The following is a 24,842-nucleotide window of genomic DNA, read 5'->3' as shown; positions in this document are numbered from 1 at the left end:
TTTTTTAAATGCCTTCCTCTCCATCTTAAATAAGCACCAGGAACAGATATAGCCCTTGGTTCTCCCCAGACCTGACTGCCCTTAACCAACACAAAAATATCCTGTGGCGTTCTGCATTAGCATCGAACTGCCCCCGCGATATGCAACTTTTTAGGGAAGTTAGAAACCAATACACACAGGCAGTTAGAAACGCCAAGGCTAGCTTTTTCAAACAGAAATTCGCTTCGTGCTACTCCAACTCTAAAAAGTTCTGGGACATTGTAAAGTCCATGGAGAATAAGAACACCTCCTCCCAACTGCCCACTGCACTGAGGATAGGAAACTCTGTCACCACCGATAAGCCCACTATAATTGAGAATTTCAACAAGCATTTTTCTACGGCTGGCCATGCTTTCCACCTAACTACCCCTACTGCATTCAACAGCACTGCACCCCCCACAGCTACTCGCCCAAGCCTCCCCCATTTCTCCTTCTCCCAAATCCATTCAGCTGATGTTCTGAAAGAGCTGCAAAATCTGGACCCCTACAAATCAGCTGGGCTTGACAATCTGGACCCTTTCTTTCTAAAATTATCTGCCGAAATTATTGCAACCCCTATTACTAGCCTGTTCAACCTCTCTTTCGTGTCGTCTGAGATTCCCATAGATTGGAAAGCAGCTGCTGTCATCCCCCTCTTCAAAGGAGGTGACACTCTTGACCCAAATTGCTACAGACCTATATCCATCCTACCCTGCCTTTCTAAGGTCTTCGAAAGCCAAGTTAACAAACAGATTACCAACCATTTCGAATCCCACCGCACCCTCTCCGCTATGCAATCTGGTTTCAGAGCTGGTCATGGGTGCACCTCAGCCATGCTCAAGGTCCTAAACGACATCGTAACCGCCATCGATAAGAAACAATACTGTGCTGCCGTATTCATTGACCTGGCCAAAGCTTTTGACTCTGTTAATCACCACATCCTCATCGGCAGACTCAGTAGCCTTGGTTTCTCAAACGATTGCGTCGCCTGGTTCACCAACTACTTCTCTGACAGAGTTCAGTGTGTCAAATCGGAGGGCCTACTGTCTGGACCTCTGGCAGTCTCTATGGGGGTACCACAGGGTTCAATTCTTGGGCCAACTCTTTTCTCTGTATACATAAATGATGTCGCTCTTGCTGCTGGTGAATCTCTGATCCACCTCTACGCAGACGACACCATTCTGTACACTTCTGGCCCTTCTTTGGACACTGTGTTAACAACCCTCCAGACGAGCTTCAATGCCATTCAACTCTCCTTCCGTGGTCTCCAACTGCTCCTAAACACAAGTAAAACTAAATGCATGCTCTTCAACCGATCGCTGCCTGCACCTGCCCGCCTGTCCAGCATCACTTCTCTGGACGGTTCTAACTTAGAATTTGTGGACAACTACAAATACCTAGGTGTCTGGTTAGACTGTAAACTCTCCTTCCAGACTCACATCAATCATCTCCAATCCAAAGTGAAATCTCGAATTGGCTTCCTATTTCGCAACAAAGCATCATTCACTCATGCTGCCAAACATACCCTCGTAAAACTGACCATCCTACCAATCCTCGACTTCGGCGATGTCATTTACAAAATAGCTTCCAATACCCTACTCAACAAGCTGGATGCAGTCTATCACAGTGCCATCCGTTTTGTCACCAAAGCCCCATATACTACCCACCACTGCGACCTGTACGCTCTCGTTGGCTGGCCTTCGCTTCATAATCGTCGCCAAACACATTGGCTCCAGGTCATCTACAAGACCCTGCTAGGTAAAGTCCCCCCTTATCTCAGCTCACTGGTCACCATAGCAGCACCCACCTGTAGCACGCGCTCCAGCAGGTATATCTCTCTGGTCACCCCTAAAGCCAACTCCTCCTTTGGTCATCTCTCCTTCCAGTTCTCTGCTGCCAATGACTGGAACGAACTACAAAAATCTCTGAAACTGGAAACACTTATCTCCCTCACTAGCTTTAAGCACCAGCTGTCAGAGCAGCTCACAGATCACTGCACCTGTACATAGCCCATCTATAATTTAGCCCAAACTACTACCTCTTCCCCTACTGTATTTATTTATTTTATTTATTTTGCTCCTTTGCACCATATTATTTATATTTTATCTCTGAACTTTCTTCAAACTACAAATCTACCATTCCAGTGTTTTTCTTGCTATACTTTATTTACTTTGCCACCATGGCATTTTTTTGCCTTTACCTCCCTTATCTCACATCATTTGCTCACATTGTATATAATCTTTTTTTATTTTTTTTATTTCTACTGCATCATTGATTGTATGTTGTTTTACTCCATGTGTAACTCTGTGTTTTTGTATGTTGTCGAACTGCTTTGCTTTATCTTGGCCAATTCGCAATTGTAAATGAGAACTTGTTCTCAACTTGCCTACCTGGTTAAATAAAGGTGAAATAAATAAATAAAAAAAACATGCATAATATTATACTCATAAAGAGATGACAGAGCTGCATACCTTTATCTTTTGCGCGTTTCTCCTCTTCTTCTCTCCTCTTTTTCCTAAACTGGGCACCTGATGGCTTAGACCTTTTCTTATCCATTTTGTGTTGATTTGGCAGTCGAGCATCAATACATTACCCATCCCCCAACACTGTCAACCAAGAGTCAAGACTAAACCAATTCTGTCACGTGTGCCATCTTCATATTCCCTGTCATAAATTAGCCAAGGCACAGCATGCCGGTAGTTCCACATGTTTTATTTGTGAACTCGAACAAAACAAGAAAACAGGTGAAAACAGAAACTAGAATCAGGGCGCCCACTCCGACAAGGTTAATTGACCCACAGTCCCACACGGTGACATGATATCATTGACGTGACGTGCAAATGAGCGACAGAAAACTGATCGCGCAAATATTACCATTGCAAATGTTTTTGTTATGGCACCCCATGCCAACCCCGGAAAGATACTGCTCTGGGCGGCTGCCCATGTAGCCCATACCTAATCTGCCACTGCTCCCAAGTACTTTTATGAGGTGACCACCTCAAGCGCTAAACCCTCAGAGGTAGTAATCACACCTGTGGGGAGATTGACATTCTTCTTACCAAACCACATGACCTTTGTTTTGGAGGTGTTCCGAACAAGGTTAAAAGTAGGGAAGCTTGTTGGCCACTATGAAAGCTTTGTTGTAGAGCATTTAACACAAAATCCGGGGAGGGGCCAGCTGAGTATGAGACTGTATCATCTGCATATAAATGGATGAGACAGCTTCCTACTACCTGAGCTATGTTGTTGATGTAAATTGAGAAGAGCGTGGGGCCTAGGATTGAGCCTTGGGGGTACTCCCTTGGTGACAGGCAGTGGCTGAGACAGCAGATTTTCTGACTTTATACACTGCACTCTTTGAGAGAGGTAGTTAGCAAACCAGGCCAAAGACCCCTCAGAGACACCAATACTCCTTAGCCGGCCCACAAGAATGGAATGGTCTACCGTATCAAAAGTTTTGGCCAAGTCAATAAAAATAGCACATTGCTTAGAATCAAGGGCAATGGTGACATCATTGAGGACCTTTAAGGTTGCAGTGACACATCCATAACCTGAGCGGAAAACAGTTTGCATACCCGAGAGAAAACTATAGACATCAAAAAAGCCAGTCAGTTGATTATTGACAAGTTTTTCCAACACGTTTGATAAACAGGGCAAAATAGAAATAGGCCTATAACAGTTAGGATCAGCTTGATCTCCCCCTTTAAATAAAGGACGAACCGTTGCTGCCTTCCAAGCAATGGGAACCTCCCCAGAAAGGAGAGACAGGTTAAAAAGGTCGGAGATAGGCTTGGCGATGATAGGGGCAGCAAAGTTAAAGAATAAAGGGTCTAAACCATCTGACCCAGATGGTTTTTTGGGGTCACGTTTAAGGAGCTCCTTTAGCACCTCGGACTACGTGACTGCCTGCAGGGAGAAACTTTGTAGCGGGGCAGGGGGAAAAGAGGGAGAAGCATCGGGGATAGAAGGGGTGGCAGATAAGGAAATGTTGGACGGGTAAGGAGGCATGGCTGAGTCAAATAGAAATCCTGACTTAATGAAGTGGTGATTAAAGAGCTTAGCCATGTGCTTCTTGTCAGTAACAACCACATCATCAACATTAAGGGACATGGGCAGCTGTGAGGAGGAGTGTTTATTCTCCAGGTATTTAACCGTTTTCCAGAACTTCTTGGGCTTAGACCCACAGAGAGAGAACAGGTCCTTAAAGTAACTAACTTTGGCCTTCCGGACAGCCTAAGTGCACTTATCTCTCATTTGCCTGAACAAGAGTATGCGTGTGCCGAGCCTTTCGCCAAATGCATTTCTTGAGGTGGAGTAACTCTGCAAGATCACGTTCGAACCAGGGGCTGAACCTGTTTTTAATTCTCATTTTCTTGATGGGGTGTGTTTGTTAACAATAACACTGAAAATATAAAAAAAGAAGGGGATCAGAGGGGATCAAGCTGATTCTATACCATTTTACAGAGGCCAGTTCACAAAGGAAGGCTTGCTCATTAAAGTTTTTAGCAAGTGTCTATGACAAATCAGGACATGTCATTTCACTGAGAAGCCATTACGAACACAGGCTCTAAAACAGTGATCACTATGGTCATTACAGAAAACACCAGACTGATATCTATCAGGATTAGTCCCGAGTGTGGGAACAAATATAGTCTGTCCCATGGTTGGGTAAAGAAAGTTTGTAGTCAACAAAGCATGCAGGAGTCATGAGGCAAATAGCAAAATGCACTAGAAAAAAAAAGATTATTCAAAGAAGTACATTTTCATATATAGACTATGCACTGGTGCTTATGCTATATATATTTTTAATACGATGTGTTATATTGATATTGCCCATTTATATTGAACAGCCAATCTTTTCATTTAAAAACGCGCTTAAGGTAGCACGCGCTTTTTGGATTTGTGGTTTGCCGTACAACAACAACAGAAATGGCCTCTTCCCAGGATGTCCACGTCCGAATTTGTGGACAAGAAATAATCAAATATGATCTCGAAATTAAAGCTCTCATTCAGGTACCTATATCTTAATAACTGTTTACATATTTTCTTTATTCATTTTGTGTAATTTCAATTTGTGATTGGGGGACAAGTCAGTGTACATTTGGCAAACTAATCTAGCCTAGCTAGTTACTGTAATTGTGGAGAGAAAGCGATGCAATAAACTAATAAACAAATGTGGATTATATTGAATGGTAAGTTAAAAATAAAAGATATGTACCTTATCTTGCTTAGGACATTAGAGAATGTCCGGGGCCACAAAGTGTGTTGATGGATTTCAACTCCGAAGTAAAAGAGAGATTCAATCAGCTGCGATTGAGAATCCAGGTACGAATTCAATGCATTAGTTTAATTTACATCGCATTCATTGTGATCAGCTAGATAAAACTCTTCTGAACTATACATTAAATTCACAGAATATGGAGCAAATGGCCAAGGAACAAGACAGAGAAACAGAAAAACAAGCCATCTTGAGTGAGACAGAGAGTAATCGTAGACAGATGCTGAGGTATGAGACTGGAATCCAGATTCCTACTTAAAATGTAATTGATCTCACAATTCCTCTTGGAATTCCTTAACTGAATATTTTCCAAATATTCCCTCTACAGTAACCAGACAGCTTGGAGGAAGGCAAACCTGGCATGTAAACTGTCCATTGACAACCTTGAGAAAGATGAGCTGTTGTATGGTGGAGACTCCACTGTGCGACAACGGTGCGTGGTGTTCTTCTCTTCAGGCATTGCTGCTTTATTAACCCTCTATTTATATGTCCAGTTTCTTATTCCTGCAATCCTCATTCTTCACAGCTTTCTTCTGCACTTTTTCAAGAAACTTATTAACGTGCAAGTGGAAAAATACCCCTGTGACAGGGAGAGAAAGTTGGAATTGCATTGGAATTAATTGCAGTGTGTGTGTCCTCTCAGAAAAGCAACTAAGGAGAGTTTGGTCCAGACATCCGGTGACATCACAGAGAGCCTGATGAGCATCAGTCGTATGATGGCTCAGTCGGTGTCGCAGAGTGAGGAGACCATCGGCACTCTGGGTAAGAGACTACTCATTCGGGAAGGGAGAACAGTCACAAAATGGGTGCCAATGGTTAGGGCTTGCAGACCTATAATAATATATGCCATTTTGCAGATGCTTTTATCCAAAGCGACTTAAGTCATACTTGCATACATTTTTACGTATGGGTGGTCCCGGGAATCGAACCTACAACCAAACAAATATAAGATATGATAACTTTATTGTCAATTTATCTGAAAATTCATGTTGTAATGTTCACATACAAAATACACAAAGTCAATACACTATTGTACAATACAAAAATTGCTGGAAAGTGAGCACACAAATATTCACATATCCTAGTCCCTTTGGCATACTGCCCCTAGTATCCCTGTTGGTGCTAGGTTTTGTCCACTAGTCTAGAACACTTTGCATTTCCAGCACGTATTGTAATTCATGCCAGCAACACTCTTATTAATGTAGGATAAATGAGTCATTATGTACACATTTTCTCCTGTATGTAGCTACGTCTTCAAGAACAGTCCTGGAAACGGATGAAGAGTTCAAAGCCATGACAGGAACCATACATTTGGGAAGGAAACTGATCTCAAAATATAACAGACGGGAATTGACTGACAAACTACTAATCTTTCTAGCAGTAGCTTTGTTTTTAGCAACTGTCTTGTACATTTTGAAAAAAAGGCTGTTCCCATTCATTTAGAGAAAATTGTGAGCAGTTTCCTGTTCTTAATTTATAAACTACATCTGTAATATAACTGCAGGCATGCCTTTCTAACCTTTCAATGGGTTTTTCTTGCCATACAGTCCTGTGCATTTCCATTATGCACCTTCCCCAGACTGTCTACAAAACTGTGTCAGACTGTTTTATTTTTTATTTAATTTAACCTTTATTTAACTAGGCAAGTCAGTTAAGAACAAATTCTGATTTACAATGACAGCCTAGGAACAGTGGGTTAACTGCCTTGTTCAGGGGCAGAACAACAGATTTATACCTTGTCAGCTCGGGGATTCGATCTAGCAACCTTTCGGTTACTGGCCCAGAACTGTGTCAGACTGTCTACAGAACTGTGGTCAGACTGTCTACAGAACTGTGGTCAGACTGTCTACAGAACTGTGGTCAGACTGTCTACAGAACTGTGGTCAGGCTGTCTACAGAACTGTGGTCAGACTGTCTACAGAACTGTGGTCAGGCTGTCTACAGAACTGTGGTCAGGCTGTCTACAGAACTGTGGTCAGGCTGTCTACAGAACTGTGGTCAGGCTGTCTACAGAACTGTGGTCAGGCTGTCTACAGAACTGTGGTCAGACTGGCATGCATTATCTATCTATACCACTGAGGAATTACCTTGTTTTAGGGCTCATAGCTGGCAGGGACACTTTTTTTAATTTTATTTTTTAATCCCATTACCCTACTTATTCTTACTGTACAGTATACCTGGAATGTACACCCTGGCCTTAGTCCATATACAGTAAGAAGGAAATGGTTACTGTAGATCTGTATTGCTGTTGGAATAGTGTTCCCAAAACACATGAAATTAGCAAATTGTTGTGAGATAGAAGACTACTTATTGTATAAAAGAATCAACCGTTTTACAACATTTTGAATAAACAAATGTTTCTTAAATCTCTTTAATTATTGCTAGCTAGTTCAAAGATCTGTCTCCACTTTCACATGACTTAGGAACAGATATACATTTACCCTAATAAAGTTTAGAAACGTTTGTGAAGGTTTGGTGTGACTATTATTAAGCTTTAGCTACTGCAGGCCTACGAGATGAAGGCAGTGCGCCCTGGTGCTCCAAATAACAGTTGAACTCGAGGAAGTTTCAGACCTACCAAAGTTACTCCTATAATATAATGCTTATCTTTATACAAAATATAACGATAAATTAACAAATTACACTCCTCCTGTCTGTCTGTATAGCATATGCAGTAGCCATCTGACATTAAGAAATGCATGTCAGTGTCTTAGCATGCCACCGACATATCTCCATCTCTCTGGGCTTAGGCCTAAGCTTCTCTTTGTTTATATATAGGCTATATATATTTAGTAAAATATGAATATCCTACAGTAGACAACTAAGCCTGTAGGTCTTTGCATGCAGTGCCCTGATACATGTAGTGCTCAAATCTCTGAGACCTGAACTCTGAGGTGGACAATTATTGTTTTAGGAATCCCCCAAATAATAGGCTATAAATGTTTGCATATGCTACACATTGAAACAGAAGGAATAGGGTTTTTGTCATTTGTTATAGGCTGTTTCTAAGGACATGTAAATGTGTCTCATTTGGCAAACATCCCTCGTTTATTGATGGTGCTAGCTGTGTTGGATCTGAATGCATATGGATGTCCATTACATTTGTCCAGTAAATTAAAATGTTCCCTGTCATGTTGTCCGGTGCCAATTTTTCCTAATGGAAACTCAAATGGCATATTGTTTTTATGAAGATTTTTGAATATTCACAAATCTGCCGCCAATTGGAAGGAAACCTAGCTATAGACACCCTAAACACTCTGGCAACTCACTAGTCCAGTGTCACGTTGAATATGCCTTCACATCATGATTCATCAGCAGCCCCAAACATCTAAAGAATAAGCTTCCACCCAAACAAGCTTGTAAGAATTGTACTTAAACTCTCCCCTTATACGTATCTGGAGGTTGATAGAGACAAAAACATATATGTGTCTATCTATGCTGAACACAAATATAAAGCAACATGTAAAGTGTTGGTCCCATGTTTCATGAGCTGAAATAAAAGATTCCAGAAATGTTCCATACGCACAAAAAGCTTATTTCTCTCAAATGTTGTGCACAAATTTGTTTACATCCATGTTAGTGAGCAGTTCTCTTTTGCCAAGATAATCCATCCACCCAACAGGTGTGGGATATTAAGAAATTGATTTAACAGCATGATCATTACAGGTGCACCTTGTGCTGGGGACAATAAAAGGTCACTTTAAAATGTGTCGTTTTATCACGCAACACGTCACAGATGTCTCAAGTTGAGGGAGCGTGCAATTGGCATGCTAACTGTAGGAATGTCCACCAGAGCTGTTGCCTCAACCGCAGACCACATGTAAGCAAGCCAGCCCAGGACCTCCACACCCAGCTTCTTCAACAGTGGGATATTTCTGTCTGTAATAAATCCCTTTTGTGGGTTAAAACTCATTCTGATTGGCTGGGCCAGTCTCCCCAGTGGGTGGGCCTGGGCCCTCCAAGGCCCACCCATGGCTGCAACCCTGCTCAAATCATGTTTAATCCATAGAATAGGGCCTAATTTCTTTCAATTGACTGATTTACTTATAACTCAGTCAAAATCTTTGAAATTGTTGCATTACATTTGTTTTTGTTCAGTATTGTATATGTAAAATAAAATAAATTTTAAAAGGGGACAATAGAAATTCCCAACTTTTTGCAATCCAAGTCACTTCTAAAATAATCTGTATTTTTAACTGACAAATAAAATCAATCCAAACTGTGCATCGGTCAATTGAACGAAAGCGACATGTTACAAAACACCAAAAAGTTTGACATTCGGAAAATGTCAACCAAGCCTTTGATACTGGGTCTATTATGGTGTTGAAAACGTAAACCATGATATTGAAGTGTCCGAAGTCGGTATGCTTCGTTTATTGGGTGGTGCAGAGAAACTTGGAAAATGTTGCATATATTTTATAACTATAAATCTGATTAACCCCCTAGCTGATCGTTGTCTGCAGCCGGTTCTGATCGTAGTGTAATGAAACAGGCTCTAGGGAGAGTTCTCATCTGTCGTGATCGGCAAAACCTCAGGCCCGTAGCGGCAGCGACTGTGGCACAGAAGTCGATATTCATAAACCGGGTCGCTACGGTTATTTGTGGTCGTAAACATGAGTTAAGTCTATGAGAGGGTGTTCAAGACATTTAATAGGGGGGTCATGTGAATATTTTTATTTTGGGGAGGGGGGAGGTGCACTTTAAAAAAGTAGACAACTTGAGGGTGACCAGTCCCTGAGTAAATCTTGATCTGTCTGAAAAGTGTCCATTTTGGATTCCTCCAATGTGTCGTGTATTACCAGTAGATGGCAGTAAGCAACAAAGCTACAGTATTATGGACAGATGTTTATGTATATTTGATTTGGCAAATTTTACAATATTGACACGATACAACTTTTGCGCAACCTTACGTTTGTTGATTGACACGTTGAAGTGAGCAGAACAGAGTTATTCAAGTTAGTCTCCTCAGATTTAACAATTTGCACTCAAGCCAACTAGTAGAATTTGTTAGTTTTTTTATTCAACAATATGATTATAAAATGATTACAATGCATTGTCCTAGATTTAAAAAGGCAAAGTATCAGAAATGTTTAATGTCCAAAATAAATGAAATGTATAAAAAAAAAAGTAGTTTGCTTGTATCAAGGCCTAACCCTAAACCACAAATAACACAAAAGGTAATGCATAGCTTAAGAAAAGTAGTCAAAATAAATAAAAGTTAAATACTTTAACAGACATTGAATCAGAGTACAAACAAACTTCATAAGAAATAAGTTGCTGTTTTCAAGTACAGAGTCTATGTGAATGCAGTCATCCACTTGATTGCATGTAGCTGACAGTACTGACAGAAGTTGTGTAGAGGGCAGTTGATGCTCATCTTACACATGCACAACTGGACATACCAAAAGAAAATCTACATCATACAAGCCAACTGTACAAAATGATAGTAAAAAAAAAAAAAAATGAATGTGTGAGATAGCAGAGTGTCTTGTATTCATACCAGTTCAATGTCCTCTGAATGTGTCCAGTATTAAACATCTCTAGAGCTGGCATGACTGGTGAGAGGCGAGGTAGGTTCCTTGGCGTACTATTGATGAGGTTACTATAGAACAAGCTAGCTATTTGGATCAAAAAGTAGTAAAAACATTCAAACTGTCAGATTTGAAAATGTTTGACAAGACATTCTGTGGTCATCCTGTGTAAAAAAAAAATTGAAGTACAATGCAGTAGACCCATATTAGCGAAGGCCTCAGTGAGAACAGTCTAAGACTCACATTCCATTTAACTAATACATTTTGATGGGTCTCATTGTTTTATGACACCTGAGGTTTCCTGATGTTTGCCTTTGAGTGAACGCGCATTACCATGTTGCAGAGTTAATGGTTGTGAGATTTTTTAATGAGCTTTCCTGATTGTGGTAGAAGGGCCACTTGTCAGCCAAGTTGTTACTTGTGATGTGTGTGATTACTCAATGCATCATATGGGCCAGTAATGGACTTCTCTTTGCAGAGTTGAAGTGACATTGAGTTGTACGATTCACTTTTGTACTGCAAATAAAATAGTTTCAGCAGAAACATTAACAGCTTGCGTAAGCACCTATGCGCTACACAAGTTAATTTACAGTAGCTCTAGTATTTAGTTAAAACTGCAGTATTGAAACTAGTTGACAGAACACAATAGACCGTTTACTTCTAATTTAACTCATCTTCTGAATACCTAGAAAATAGGACCTGGAGCACTTCAGCCATCCAAGATGTGGGTTTCATTAAGTGTATTGTCTCCTTAAAACCTATTTTATCAAACTATAAAGTCATAACTTTGAGCGTGTAATACCAAGTCAGTGTCTAGCTAAACCTAGACTATTGCAAACACAATTTTGGGAAGAAGTGTAAGACAACTTCCAACCAGCTCCAATAGAGTCCTTGCTGTGACAAGCTCTTAAATCTTTACTGAACTAATAGATATCTGGATATGTATAAATTGTTTACTGTAAGTTTGATATGCCCATGATTTACTTTTAAAAGGAATCAAATAAAATAAATGTTACTTTAAAATATGTTTTGAATATCACTTGTAATTAAAACAAAGGAACTGAAAAACAAGGCCTCAAATCTACATTTTACCAAACATACCCTTTCACCTGTACCATTTAGGAGAGTAGGAATGGAGAAGCATGGTACAGGGTCATTACTCTTCCTTGTTTACAACAGAGGTCGTCTGTAGTGGGGCTGTTTCAGGGGAAGGGTCCAGAGGTCGTCTAGTGGGGTTGTTTCAGGGGGTCAGAGGTCATCTGTAGTGGGGTTGCTGAGGGGAAGGGGGTCAGAGGTTGTCTGTAGTGGGGTTGTTTGAGGGGAAGGAGGGGTCAGAGGGAGTCTAGTGGGGTTGCTGAGGGGAAGGAGGGGTCAGAGGTCATCTAGTGGGGTTGTTTGAGGGGAACATGGGTCAGAGGTTAGGGCTAATCTGTTGTGTGTTCAGGCTAGGGACCTTGTGCTCCGTTTCACCCCTGGACGGCAGTACCGGGTGCTTGACTGGGCACAGCGAGCCCAGGGTCTGTGGCATCATCCAGGGGATTCTGACTGAGTCTCTCAGAGGGGTGAAGGCTCCCCTCGTCTCCTAGCTGGTCTGTTCTTGGTTGGTCCTGTTCGGTGTTGGGGAGGGAGAGCTGGCCAGCAGGGGGCAGTGTGGTCCTGCCCTGCAGAGTGGCGGGAGGGACAGTGATGTGTTGGGGGTCATCTGAGTGGCCCAGGGAGCACAGGCTCAGGCTGCCACACAGGGCCCCCCAGTTCTGCTCACACTGCATCCTCACTCTCCGTGCTATGGCCGTCCTCACCTCCTCGCCACAGCCCAGCAGGATGTTCACCAGCTCCACATGAGGCCTGACATAGGAAGAGGAACAATTATATTTCTGAATGCAGATTACTACAGTAATTGAATTCCGAGCATGTGGACTCTGGACCATTAAAATGTACTACACTGAATGGGTTTAGTATGAAATGGAAGGCTTCATGCTCACCCTTTGGGGAAGAGGTCCTGGAAGTGGATCATCTCCACCATGACGTTAACGTTCTCCCTGACAGCAGAACAAAGGTTGTGTTTGACGTAGCACTCTCTCTGCAGCTGGAACACCATCTCGTTCACCGCCAGGCACTTCCTGCTCACACAACTGAACCGGTGCCTCAGGCCGTGGGCCATGCACTTCAGGGCATCCTTGATGAAGGACTTCCCCTTCAGAATTCAACATAACAGTTGACATCACCTTAAGGCTGGCACAATAGTATAGCTGACAATTATGGACAATAACCGTGAACTAAAGTTGTAATCGTCATATCCCCTTACATTTATTTTAGTGGGGGGGGGGGGATTAAACTTTATTTTCGAGTAGATAGTTCACCCAATAGCAGTTTCATTTTTACATGAAGATGCTAAATTTGGTAATAGTTTGAAGCAGAACGGCTCAGTCAAGAAGCTTAATTTCCGAAAGTTCCAAGTGGTCAAATCTAGTCGTTTTTGAGACGGGTGTCCCCAAAGCTGTATTGGGAACACCAAGTCAGTTGCACAATGCATTCAACCAAAATGTCTTTCACATTTAACCCAGAGAGGTGTGTGGGGGGGACACATCCTCGCCCAGGGAGCATTTGTTGGTAGAGGTTAACGGTCTTGCACAAGGGCAGAACAGCAGATTTTTCCACCTTGCTGGCTCGGGAATTCAAACCAGCAACCTATTGGTTACTGACCCAATGCTAGGTATGTTGTAGCTAATTTTCAAAGAAGCATTATGAGTTCAAAACACTTTCAGCAATTATGACAATAATTAGCAATTTGCATGACAAATATTCGTAACCCAAAATTCAATAATCGTCACAGCTACACATCTGAAGTGGCAACTTTCAAATTGTGTTGATCTATAACTAATAAGCATAACACACATGTTTATACAGCTCCATAAAGCTGGTACTGTATGTAGGCTGTAGTAGGGCATGGGGATATTCACTTTCTTTGACCCTCTACAATAGAAGCACACTCAATCCAAAAGGTTAGTTGGGAGGTTTGGAAGAATTGGGATATACCTGGGAGTCAAACTTGCCGGCATTGTGCAGAAATGTCATACAGATGTCATGTAGGCCTTGGATTTCACACGAGTTGTTGTTGAAGCATTCGAACATGCCACAGCCCACATCCCCAGCATTCACCAGACAGTGCTGGATCTCCGCTGATGAAGGGAACATGTTAGTAGTCTCTTTAGAAGGGAAAACTACAGTGGAACAGTAGATTTTTAATAATGCAGAAGTTGACCTGGTGCCAATTTGGTGGTTGCTAGGGGGATGAGAAAAAAAAGTTCTACATTTTACTGATACTTTCAATAAATAATGATCAAGTTCCAAATACTTGAGATTAAAAGTTAATGTCGATGATTTAGTAGCCAATTAAGCAAATAGATTTCACAATTGCAATAGGGTTAGACCAATGTTGATGACCAGGAAGATGGAATGCTGGGACCGTTCGAGTGCCTGACGCCATGTGGCTTTGCATCGGTGATTACATAAACGCAGGGGATACGCAGAAGTACATTAATGCATTGCTAATCGTGTCATAACAGCTTTGATAGAGAAATAAAACATGGGCTTCCATGTAATGCATTTGTGCATAATTGCGCACAAATGAAATGGCAACTTGCCCGTTTAAAAAAACAATAGCAAACATTCAAGTTTGATGGCTTTTTGAAAGGTCTACAGTATCCTATAGTTAGAAATATATAAAAACAATAATCATTTCTTTGTAATCTACACAACCTTGGCATTTATGTTTCTTAGCAAAACTGCTTATAGGTCATATAGGGCGCAAATAAAATATTCGAAGACATGCAAATGTATCATAACAATGCTACAATTTCTAAAGTGTTGTTATCATATTCCCGCTGGTGTGTGCCTGCGCCGGGGGTAAAAACAGTTTGCTGTCAGAGCTTGTGTTGGCATTTGAACAGAAAGGTGTTTGGATAAGAGCTGGCCACTAGGCGTATGGAATTACAGTGAAGTGGCAGAATTAGAGATCACTGGGTACCTGCGTAGGAAGAGACTATGATAAAACCACATTACGACCACAGGCAATTTCGGGAGGGGGGGGGGTCACAATTTTGTAAAAAGAAGAGTTTAATTCACATTGAAATAAACTATTCCACATGAGCCAAAATCACAATGGGATTTTATGACAACGTGACAGAATTTGTTAAACTCAGAATTCAAGCAGGGATTTTTTTTTGGACTTCACCTGTTTAAATTATAATCCGCATTAAAAAAATTTAGACATGCAATACATATCAGCATTCACTTACCTGTGTTTTGCAGTGAGAGTCGTCTTTTCTGCTGGTTCAAATGTTTGTCTGGAGAGATTTCGTGAAATTCGATTGGATCTGTCGCCAATAATTGCTGAAACGCTATTAAAAAGAGCACTAAAGAAAATGTAAGTAGCATCTCCATTTGCACTATTACGCACTCCAACAACAACAAAAAAGAAATTTAGAAAAATATTACTTTTGAATTAAGTTCAACTTGATAACTTTGCCGTAAATACGTGTATGGAACCGCGCATTAATGTCGAGAGTGAGTACCGAGAGGGTATGATGCTTCCTATATCTCCCTCAACTCTTGTCAGTTTTGATTAAGTAGCTAAGCAGGTGCTGTCATTCGTGGCTGCCGACCAATCACAGTGGCAGGCATCCACCACCATGTTTAAAGGGCGTGCGCTCAATTAAATATTCGCCTATCCTGTACTGAATAATTAGAAGCAATTAGTGGCATGTTACCACAACGCAGTGCTGCATTGATATCGTGAATTTTTTTAATTATTCTTTGTAAGAATACAAAAGCAAGGGTGGGGTTAGTTTTTTTAATTTTGGTTCAACTTCTGAATCATTTGTTGTTATTCATGTATAGTATTTTTTAGTAATTGCTGTTGCTGAGGTGGCATTTGAAAAACACAGAATAAAATATTCGAATAGTTTGTACATACCCAGAGAAATGTAAAATAGATGCTTATGGACTGCCAGGAGTGACTTGTGGTGAGGTCGATGGATGGGTAGTCACTGGCTATTATTAAAGCCAGATTTATTCACAAATAAACCTTGATGAAGCCCAAGTTCCCCATACAACAGATAGCTCCAACAACCAAAGTGACATTTACAAAAATGTTCACCAAATGTAAATATCAATGTAAGCAAGACACACAAGCGATAGCATATCTGACAAAATGACACCCCACTCAGCTCAGCCATAGACGGATGTAGCATCCACAGTTACAACTGATAGCTGGCACTAAAATACCAGTATATGCACATTTAAAACTCCATGGCCTTTTACAAGGGATTTACAATTCTTACAATGCACTGCACACAAGCAAACACATACACACACACACTAATAATATTATCACCCACATATATACAGTTGAAGTCGAAAGTGTACATACACTTAGGTTGGAGTCATTAAAACTTGTTTTTCAACCACTCCACAAATTTCTTGTTAACAAACTATAGTTTTGGCAAGTCGGTTAGGATATCTACTTTGTGCATGACACAAGTCATTTTTCCAACAATTGTTTACAGACAGATTATTTCATTTATAATTCACTGTATCACAATTCCAGTGGGTCAAAAGTTTACATACACTAAGTTGACGTTCTGTCTCCTAGAGATGAACGTACTTTGGTGAGAAAAGTGCAAATCAATCCCAGAACAACAGCAAAGGACCTTGTGATGATGCTGGAGAAAATGGGTACAAAAGTATCTATATCCACAGTAAAACGAGTCCTATATCGACATAACCTGAAAGGCCGCTCAGCAAGGAAGAAGCCACTGCTCCAAAACTGACAAAAAACCCAGACTACGTTTTGCAACTGCACATGGGGACAACGATCATACTTTTTGGAGAAATGTCCCGATGAAACAAAAATAGAATGGTTTGGCCATAATGACCATAATTATGTTTGGAGGAAAAAGGGGGAGGCTTGCAAGCCGAAGAACACCATCCCAACCGTGAAGCACGGGGGTGGCAGCATCATGTTGTTGGGGTGCTTTGCTGCAGGAGGGACTGGTGCACTTCACAAAATAGATGGCATCATGAGGGAGGAAAATTATGTGGATATTTTTAAGCAACATCTCAAGACATCAGTCAGGAAGTTAAAGCTTGGTCACAAATGGGTCTTCCAAATGGACAATGACCCCAAGCATACTTCCAAAGTTGTGGCAAAATGGCTTAAGGACAAAGTCAAGGTATTGGAGTGGGGCCATCACAAAGCCCTGACCTCAATCCTATAGAAAATGTGTGGGCAGAACTGAAAAAGCTTGTGCGAGCAAGGAGGCCTAGAAACCTGACTCTGTTACACCAGCTCTGTCAGGAGGAATGGGCCAAAATTAACCCAAGTTATTGTTGGAAGCTTGTGGAAGGCTATCTGAAATGTTTGACCCAAGTTAAACAATTTAAAGGCAATGCTACCATATACTAATTGAGTGTATGTCAACTTCTGACCCACTGGGAATGTGATGAAAGAAAAAAGCTGAAATAAATCATTATCTCCACTATTATTCTGACATTTCACATTCTTAAAATAAAGTGGTGATCCTAACTGACCTAAGACAGGGAATTTTTACTAGGATTAAATGTCAGGAATTGTGAAAAACTGAGTTTAAATGTATATGGCTGTCACAGGCGTCAAAATGAGTAGACCAAGGTGCAGCGTGGAATATGTTCATTTTGTAGTTTAATGAAAGAATGGACACTTTACAAATTAAACAAAAAATGACAGCAGACAGTTCCGTCAGGCACTTACAACTAAACGGAAAACAACTACCCACAAAACCCAAAGGAAAAACAGGCTGCCTAAGTATGGTTCCTAATCAGAGACAACGATAGACAGCTGCCTCTGGTTAGGAACCATACTCGGCCCAACACAAAGAAATACAACACGTAGAATGCCCACCCCACACCCTGACCTAACCACATAGATAAACAAACCCTCTCTCTCAGGTCAGGGCGTGACAATGGCTAAGGTGTATGTAAACTTCCGACTTCAACTGTATAATAAATAAGGGTTTAACTACATTTCATATCAACAATCAATGACTGAAAAATACATTTAAAAACGTGGAAGTGACTCATCAAAACAAAAGTTTGGCTTGATAAATCAAACACATTCAAAGAGATGTTAACCCTCAAAATTGCAAAGGAAAATGCATTCTCGGCCCAACTTTGTTGTAAATTAAGTAATTTCATCTGTCCTTCAGGATGAACCTCTCGGTAAAAGTGTTGTAGAATTCACAGTAGAACCCCACAGTAGAACCCCATTACTTTATTCTGCATGGACACAACTGGCCCCATGGTTGTGTGGGAGACGCATCCCCAAGGCCTCCTTTGGTTTTCACACTAACACAAAGGGTCACACACACAAACAGTAGCACAGTTCTCCCACGCTGCACACAGGTAGGCAGCTCCATCCATTAGGGCAGGGTTCCCCAACTGGCGGCCTTTTTAGCTCAGTTTTCTGAGCTAAAAAAACAAATATTTCATTGTTGGACATAAAAGACTGTAAAAACACCAGGAAATCAGCTCAAATTGATTTTAATTTTGTTCATCTGTTCCCAAGTATTCCTACGCATAATAGAGAGACGTATATGATCGTAAACAAATAATTATAATTCTTAATTTATTGGATTTATATCTAGCACTATTGTACCAACTGAGGTACTCAAAGCACCTTACATAGTAGGGGGAACTCACCTCATCCACCATCAATGTGTAGCACACATCTTAGTGATGGACAGTGACCATTTTTTTGTACCAGAACTCTCACCACACATTAGCTATGGTGGAGAGGTGAGGAGTGATATATGCCAATTAGGAATGAGGGGGATGATTAGTTGGCCATGATGGAATGGGGCCAGGTTGGGAATTTGGCCCTGACACCGGGGTGAACACCCCTACTCTTAAAATAAGCCCCATGGGATTTTTAGTGATAACAGAGAGTCAGGACACCCGTTTAACGTCCCATCTGAAAGACGGCACCTCAAGATTTGAAATTATTATGTTTTAGTCAAATATTATATATGTTTAGGCTTCTTACGTAGAATTTTCTGTCAATTTTTTTGTTTTATTATGTTCCGCACCCCAACCATTCACTCAAGAACAAATTGGCCCGTGGCTAAATCTAGTTTATGATCCCTGATAGGGCTTCAAGCAGGATGGAGAGCAGAATCCTCGCGCGCGAGTGCGTCCCCATGCAGCCACGCATGTAGAATAGTTGTAGTGTGGTTAGTCACATCCATCTTGTAGAAGCCAAGGCTCTGGCCCGTATTGAGTGGTGTGAAAAGCCCCATTCCCACTACGTCCACGAAGTACAAGTAGATGTCCAAGATGTGTAAAAGTCAGGGTGAAAATGTTTTCATTGGTAATGACGTTTCAGACAAGTGGACAGTCCAGGACTCACTGTTCGCCTGTCCGACAGTTAGCAATGAGGGAGATGGTTGTTGCCTGTCATGTCACGTCTTGTAGAGCTCCTGCATACTGCCTATGGTCTTAACTTTCATTATAGTTCACGTCCCCCGTTCGAACCCTCAATGCGGCATGTTACATTATTCCAACTTTGATTTGATAGGTTGGTTTTGCAAGCTAGTTAGCTTTGTTCAGTTCAAGGGATGCGAACGACAAATTAAGTAGACACGCCCAAATGTGCAAAGCTTACCCCAGGCATTACCCACACAACATGTTTAGGCAATATGCATACGCAAAATATGAAATCCGCTACTTCAAACTAGGGAAAGCGGCGACACCTATGCTGGCTCTGTCTGTTAACAAGTGACGAGTCAAGAACTGCTGGGCTCGTCAAAGATTTTAAGGGTTTTGAAAAGATGGAAAGAAAAGATGGAAAGAAAGGCATGAATACTGCGCCTTATCTGAGGGTTTGATGCAGTTTTAGCAGATTTTGAGATTTTAATCACCAGAATCATTAGGTAACAAAAAATAATGGTATGTTTTATATACAATACCAGTCAAAAGTTTGGATACACCTACTCATTCCAGGGTTTTTCTTTATTATGACTATTTTCTACATTGTAGAATAATAGTGAAGACATCAAAACTATGAAAAAGTACATATGGAATCATGTAGTAACCAAAAAACTGTTAAACAAATCAAAATATATTTCATATTTGTGATTTTTCAAAGTAGCCACCCTTTGCCTTGATGACAGCTTTGCACACTCCTGGCATTCTCTCAACCAGCTTCACCTGTAATAGTTTTCCAACAGTCTTGAAGGAGTTCCCACATATGCTGAGCACTTGTTGGGGCCACAGTGTCTCCTGATCCCTGTGAATTTAAGTATGCTCTCTCTCTCTCTCTCTCTCTCTCTCTCTCTCTCTCTCTCTCAGAGGACCTGAGACCTAGGACCATGCCTCAGGACTACCTGGCCTGATGACTCCCCAGTCCACCTGGTCATGCTGCTGCTCCAGTTTCAACTGTTCTGCCTGCAGCTATGGAACCCTGACCTGTTCACCGGATGTGCTTCCTTGTCCCAGACCTGCTGTTTTCAACTCTCTAGAGACAGCAGGTGCGGTAGAGATACTCTGAATGATCGGCTATGAAAAAGCCAACTGACATTTACTCCTGAGATGCTGACCTGTTGCACCCTCTACACCCACTGTGATTATTATTATTTGACCCTGCGGTCATCTATGAACATTTGAACATTCTGTTATAATCTCAACCTGGCACAGCCAGAAGAGGACTGGCCACCCCTCATAGCCTGGTTCCTCTCTAGATGTCTTTCTAGGTTCCGGCCTTTCTAGGGAGTTTTTCTTAGCCACCATGCTTCTACACCTGCATTGCTTTCTGTTTGGGATTTTAGGCTGGGTTTCTGTACAGCACTTTGTGACATCAGCTGATGTAAAAAGGGCTTTATAAATACATTTGATTGGTTGGCTGCTTTTCCTTCACTCTGTGGTCCAACCCATCCCAAACCATCTCAATTGGGTTGAGGTTGGGTGATTGGGGAGGCCAGGTCATCTGATGCAGCACTACATCACTCTCCTTCTTGGTCAAATAGCCTTTACACAGCCTGGAGGTGTGCTGGGTCATTGTCCTGTTGAAAAACAAATGATAGTCCCACTAAGCGCAAACCAGATGGGATGGCATATCGGTGCAGAAAGCTGTTGTAGCCAGGCTGGTTAAGTGTGCCTTGAATTCTAAATAAATCCCCCTCAGTGTCACCAGCAAAGCACCCCCACACCATCACACCTCCTCCTCCATGCTTCACAGTGGGAACCACACATGCGGAGATCATCCATTCACCTACTCTGCATCTCACAAAGACACAGCGATTGGAACAAAAAATCTAAAATTTGGACTCAGAGCAAAGAACAGATTTCCACTGGTCTAATGTTCATTGCTTGTGCTTCTTGGCCCAAGCAAGTCTCTTCTTATTATTGGTGTCCTTTAGTAGTGGTTTCTTTGTAGCAATCCGACGATGAAGGCCTGATTCACGTAGTCTCTGAACAGTTGATGTTGAGATGTGTCTGTTACTTGAACTCTGAAGCATTTATTTGGGCTGCAATTTCTGAGGTGCAGTTAACTCTAATGAACTTATCCTCTGCAGCAGAGGTAACTCTGGTTCTTCCATTCCTGTGGCGGTCCTCATGAGAGCCAGTTTCGTCATAGCGCTTGTTGGTTTTTGCAACTGCACTTGAAGAAACTTTCAAAGTTCTTGAAATCTTCCGCATTGACTGACCTTCATGTCTTGAAGTAATGATGCACTGTCGTTTATCTTTGCTTATTTTAGCTATTTTGCCATACTATGGACATGAGCTCTGTTCGAATACCCATACTAACCACACTAACCGTACTATTTGTGACGTGAATTGAGTATATAGTATGCTTATTGGTCATAGTATTGATATGGTTAGTATGCCAAAAGTTCCCGGATGTCGTACTAAATTCGCCAAAATATGAAGTATACACGCAGAGGACACCATTTCCGTACTTTAGGGCCCATAATGCAATTCTTCAGGAAATGGGCATGACCCTGAAGTCAATGCTCAGGAAGGTAATCGATAAGGATGGGAAAAACTGGGATTTCATGTTGCCGTATCTGATGTTTGCCATTAGCGAGGTTCCCCAAGCCTCGCTGGGGTTTTCACCCTTTGAGCTGGTATATGGGAGGCACCCCCGGGGAATCTTGGACATCACCAGGGAAACCTAGGAGCACCAGTCCACCCCTTACACTAGTGTTATAGAGCATGTCATGGCAATGCAAGACAGGATAGCCACAGTCACGCCCATCGTCAGAGAAAACATGAGACAAGCACAAGAGCACCAGCGGCACACTTGTAACCGGCAGGCTACCCTGAGGGAATTTCAACCAGGAGATAAGGTGTTAGTGCTGGTCCCCATGGTAGAGTGTAAACTACTAGCCGTATGGAAAGGACCGTGTGAAGTGCTGGAGAGAATAGGATAAGTTAATTATCGGATCTGACAGCTAGGTTGTCGGCTCCCGGAAGAGATCTATCACATTAACCTGTTAAAAGCATGGAGAGAGGGAGAAACACTAATTGTCACGTACCCCACACCCACTCAGGAGGCAGCCGAAGTGCATGTTTCACCTACTCTGTCGTCAGCACAAGTACAGGAAGTAAAGACCCTGATCCAGAAAAACAGAGATGTGTTTTCAGGGATGCCAGGCCTAACTGAGGTTACGGCTCATGATATTGTTTCCGTACCAGGGAGAAAAGTGAGCATGAGTCCATATGTGATACCCGAGGCTTGATGAGCCACGATTAGATCAGAGACAGAGAAAATGTTGGCAGATGGAGTGGTCGAAGAGTCACAGAGTGAGTGGTCTAGCCCAGTTGTGATGGTCTCCAAACCCAATGCGTCTTTGCGGTTTTGTAATGATTTTCAGAAGGTAAATTAAATCTTCAAGTTTGATCCCTATCCCGAGTAAATGAACTGTTGAGAAAATTGGTAAAGCTCGGTACATTACGACCCTGGACCTAGCCAAAGGTTACTGGCAAATTCCTCGGACCCCCAGAGGAATTTGAAGTCTTTAAGAAATGGCTTTCTTCTTGCCACTCTTCCATAAAGGCCAGATTTGTGCAGTATACGACTGATTGTTGTCCTATGGACAGAGTCTCCCACCTCAGCTGTAGATCTCTGCAGTTCATCCAGAGTGATCATGGGCCTCTTGGCTGCATCTCTGATCAGTCTTCTCCTTGTATGAGCTGAAAGTTTAGAGGGATGGCCGGGTCTTCGTAGATTTGCAGTGGTCTGATACTCCTTCCATTTCAATATTATCGCTTGCACAGTGCTCCTTGGGATGTTTAAAGCTTGGGAATTTTTTTTGTATCCAAATCCGGCTTTAAACTTCTCCACAACAGTATCTCGGACCTGCCTGGTGTGTTCCTTGTTCTTCATGATGCTCTCTGCGCTTTAAACGGACCCCTGAGACTATCACAGAGCAGGTGCATTTATACGGAGACTTGATTACACACAGGTGGATTCTATTTATCATCATTAGTCATTTAGGTCAACACTGGATCATTCAGAGATCCTCACTGAACTTCTGGAGAGAGTTTGAAGCACTGAAAGTAAAGGGGCTGAATAATTTTGCACGGACAATTTTTCAGTTTCTTATTTGTTAAAAAAGTTTGAAATATCCAATAAATTTCGTTCCACTTCATAATTGTGTCCCACTTGTTGTTGATTCTTCACAAAAAAATACAGTTTTATATCTTTATGTTTGAAGCCTGAAATGTGGCAAAAGGTCGAAAAGTTCAAGGGGGCCGAATACTTTCGCAAGGCACTGTATATATATAGTACCAGTCAAAAGTTATATATATATATATATATATAAAAAATATTTGGCATTTCATATGTTTTTTTGTTGTTGTTGATTGTAAACACTGCCTACCTTGACTGGACGTCTATGGTACTAGAAAACATAATCATGCTATTGCCTGAAGGTATCAGGTGGCACAGAATAACATTCTCTTACCCCTAAAGTGCCTAAGCACACATGTTAAGTCAGTTACACTGAATTGATGGGATTATCATAACTAGCCTCAATTAACCAGTCGGCTAAGTGGGTGCGAGAGAATGTCAGCATGTCTTGACAGCCAGTGTGAAGGTAGGCAGCTGTAAGGTAGTAGCCTTCATGAGTCACTTAGTTGTGAGTCTTTATTAACAGGGAGAGAGTCAGCGAGGTGGTGTGTACTTTGAAGTGGTGCTATTCAAAACAATTGAGTGAAAGTCAGGAGCCTTACCCCGGCCCAGGCGGCAGGCCGTGATTTGTGCGAAACATCTTGCAGTCTTGCCTCAAGGTTATAACTGCATGAGCGGCATAGTACCATGGAAACCAGAATGCGTCAAAGTGGCCTATAGTGTCAAAGGATCCCAAAGGAACATGAGGTGAGCGAGACTCCGATGCCTTTACCAGGGCCAAGCCAAACCTATCCCGTCATCCTTATATTAGCACTGTGTGTCAGAAACTTGACTAATGTGGATAATATGCCATGATGAAGGTAAATACAGCCTCCTTGTGTATTTAAAAAAAGCATTTATATTTAACTAGGCAAGTCAGTTAAGAACAAATTCTTATTTACAATAACAGCCTACTGGGGAACAGTGGGTTAACTGCCTTGTTCAGGGGTAGAAAGACAGATTTTTACCTTGCCAGCTCAGTGATTCGATCTAGCAACCTTTCGGTTACTGGCCCAATGCTCTAACCACTAGGCTACTTGCCATCCCATACGAAGGGCCATATGAAGGGCCAGCAACTGAGATAATCCCTAAAGCTGACACTTAAAATTGCTTGAGTGACAGCTCGTTCTGTCCTGGTCCAGTTTTGAAATTCCCATTACCTACTTAAACTGAAATGTCATAGATACATTTCAAACCAAATTTGTATTTGCTTTCAGTAGTAAGGTGCAATTTAAGATTATATTGAATTAAAGTCAGGGGAGGGGGAATCAAACCTAGGTCTGGTTGCTGACCCAACCCAGATCATCAC

The 24,842-nt window shown here is 41.7% G+C and overlaps 2 protein-coding genes across 2 annotated transcripts; one reads left to right on the top strand and one right to left on the bottom strand.

Moving 5' to 3' along the window:
- The first annotated feature begins 4,923 nt into the window (after positions 1 to 4,923).
- On the top strand, positions 4,924 to 7,759 carry LOC106603874 (vesicle transport protein SEC20). Its single transcript, XM_014198078.2, has 6 exons — positions 4,924 to 5,031; positions 5,251 to 5,343; positions 5,433 to 5,524; positions 5,625 to 5,729; positions 5,940 to 6,058; positions 6,543 to 7,759. The coding sequence occupies exons 1-6, from the start codon at positions 4,948 to 4,950 to the stop codon at positions 6,737 to 6,739; spliced, it is 690 nt and encodes a 229-aa protein (XP_014053553.1). The 5' UTR covers positions 4,924 to 4,947; the 3' UTR covers positions 6,740 to 7,759.
- A 2,535-nt stretch (positions 7,760 to 10,294) lies between these two features.
- Positions 10,295 to 15,425, bottom strand: stc2b (stanniocalcin 2b). Its single transcript, XM_014198076.2, has 4 exons — positions 15,126 to 15,425; positions 13,864 to 14,006; positions 12,810 to 13,021; positions 10,295 to 12,672 (listed from the first exon to the last, which is right to left on the bottom strand). Exons 1-4 carry the CDS (start codon positions 15,268 to 15,270, stop codon positions 12,294 to 12,296), a joined length of 879 nt encoding a protein of 292 aa, XP_014053551.1. The 5' UTR covers positions 15,271 to 15,425; the 3' UTR covers positions 10,295 to 12,293.
- Positions 15,426 to 24,842: the final 9,417 nt, after the last annotated feature.

The sequence above is a fragment of the Salmo salar genome, chromosome ssa04 (assembly GCF_905237065.1).
Source record: "Salmo salar chromosome ssa04, Ssal_v3.1, whole genome shotgun sequence".
Taxonomy (NCBI): Eukaryota; Metazoa; Chordata; class Actinopteri; order Salmoniformes; family Salmonidae; genus Salmo; species Salmo salar.
Note: the sequence above shows the minus strand (reverse complement) of the source record. Positions and strands in the feature narration are given on the sequence as shown.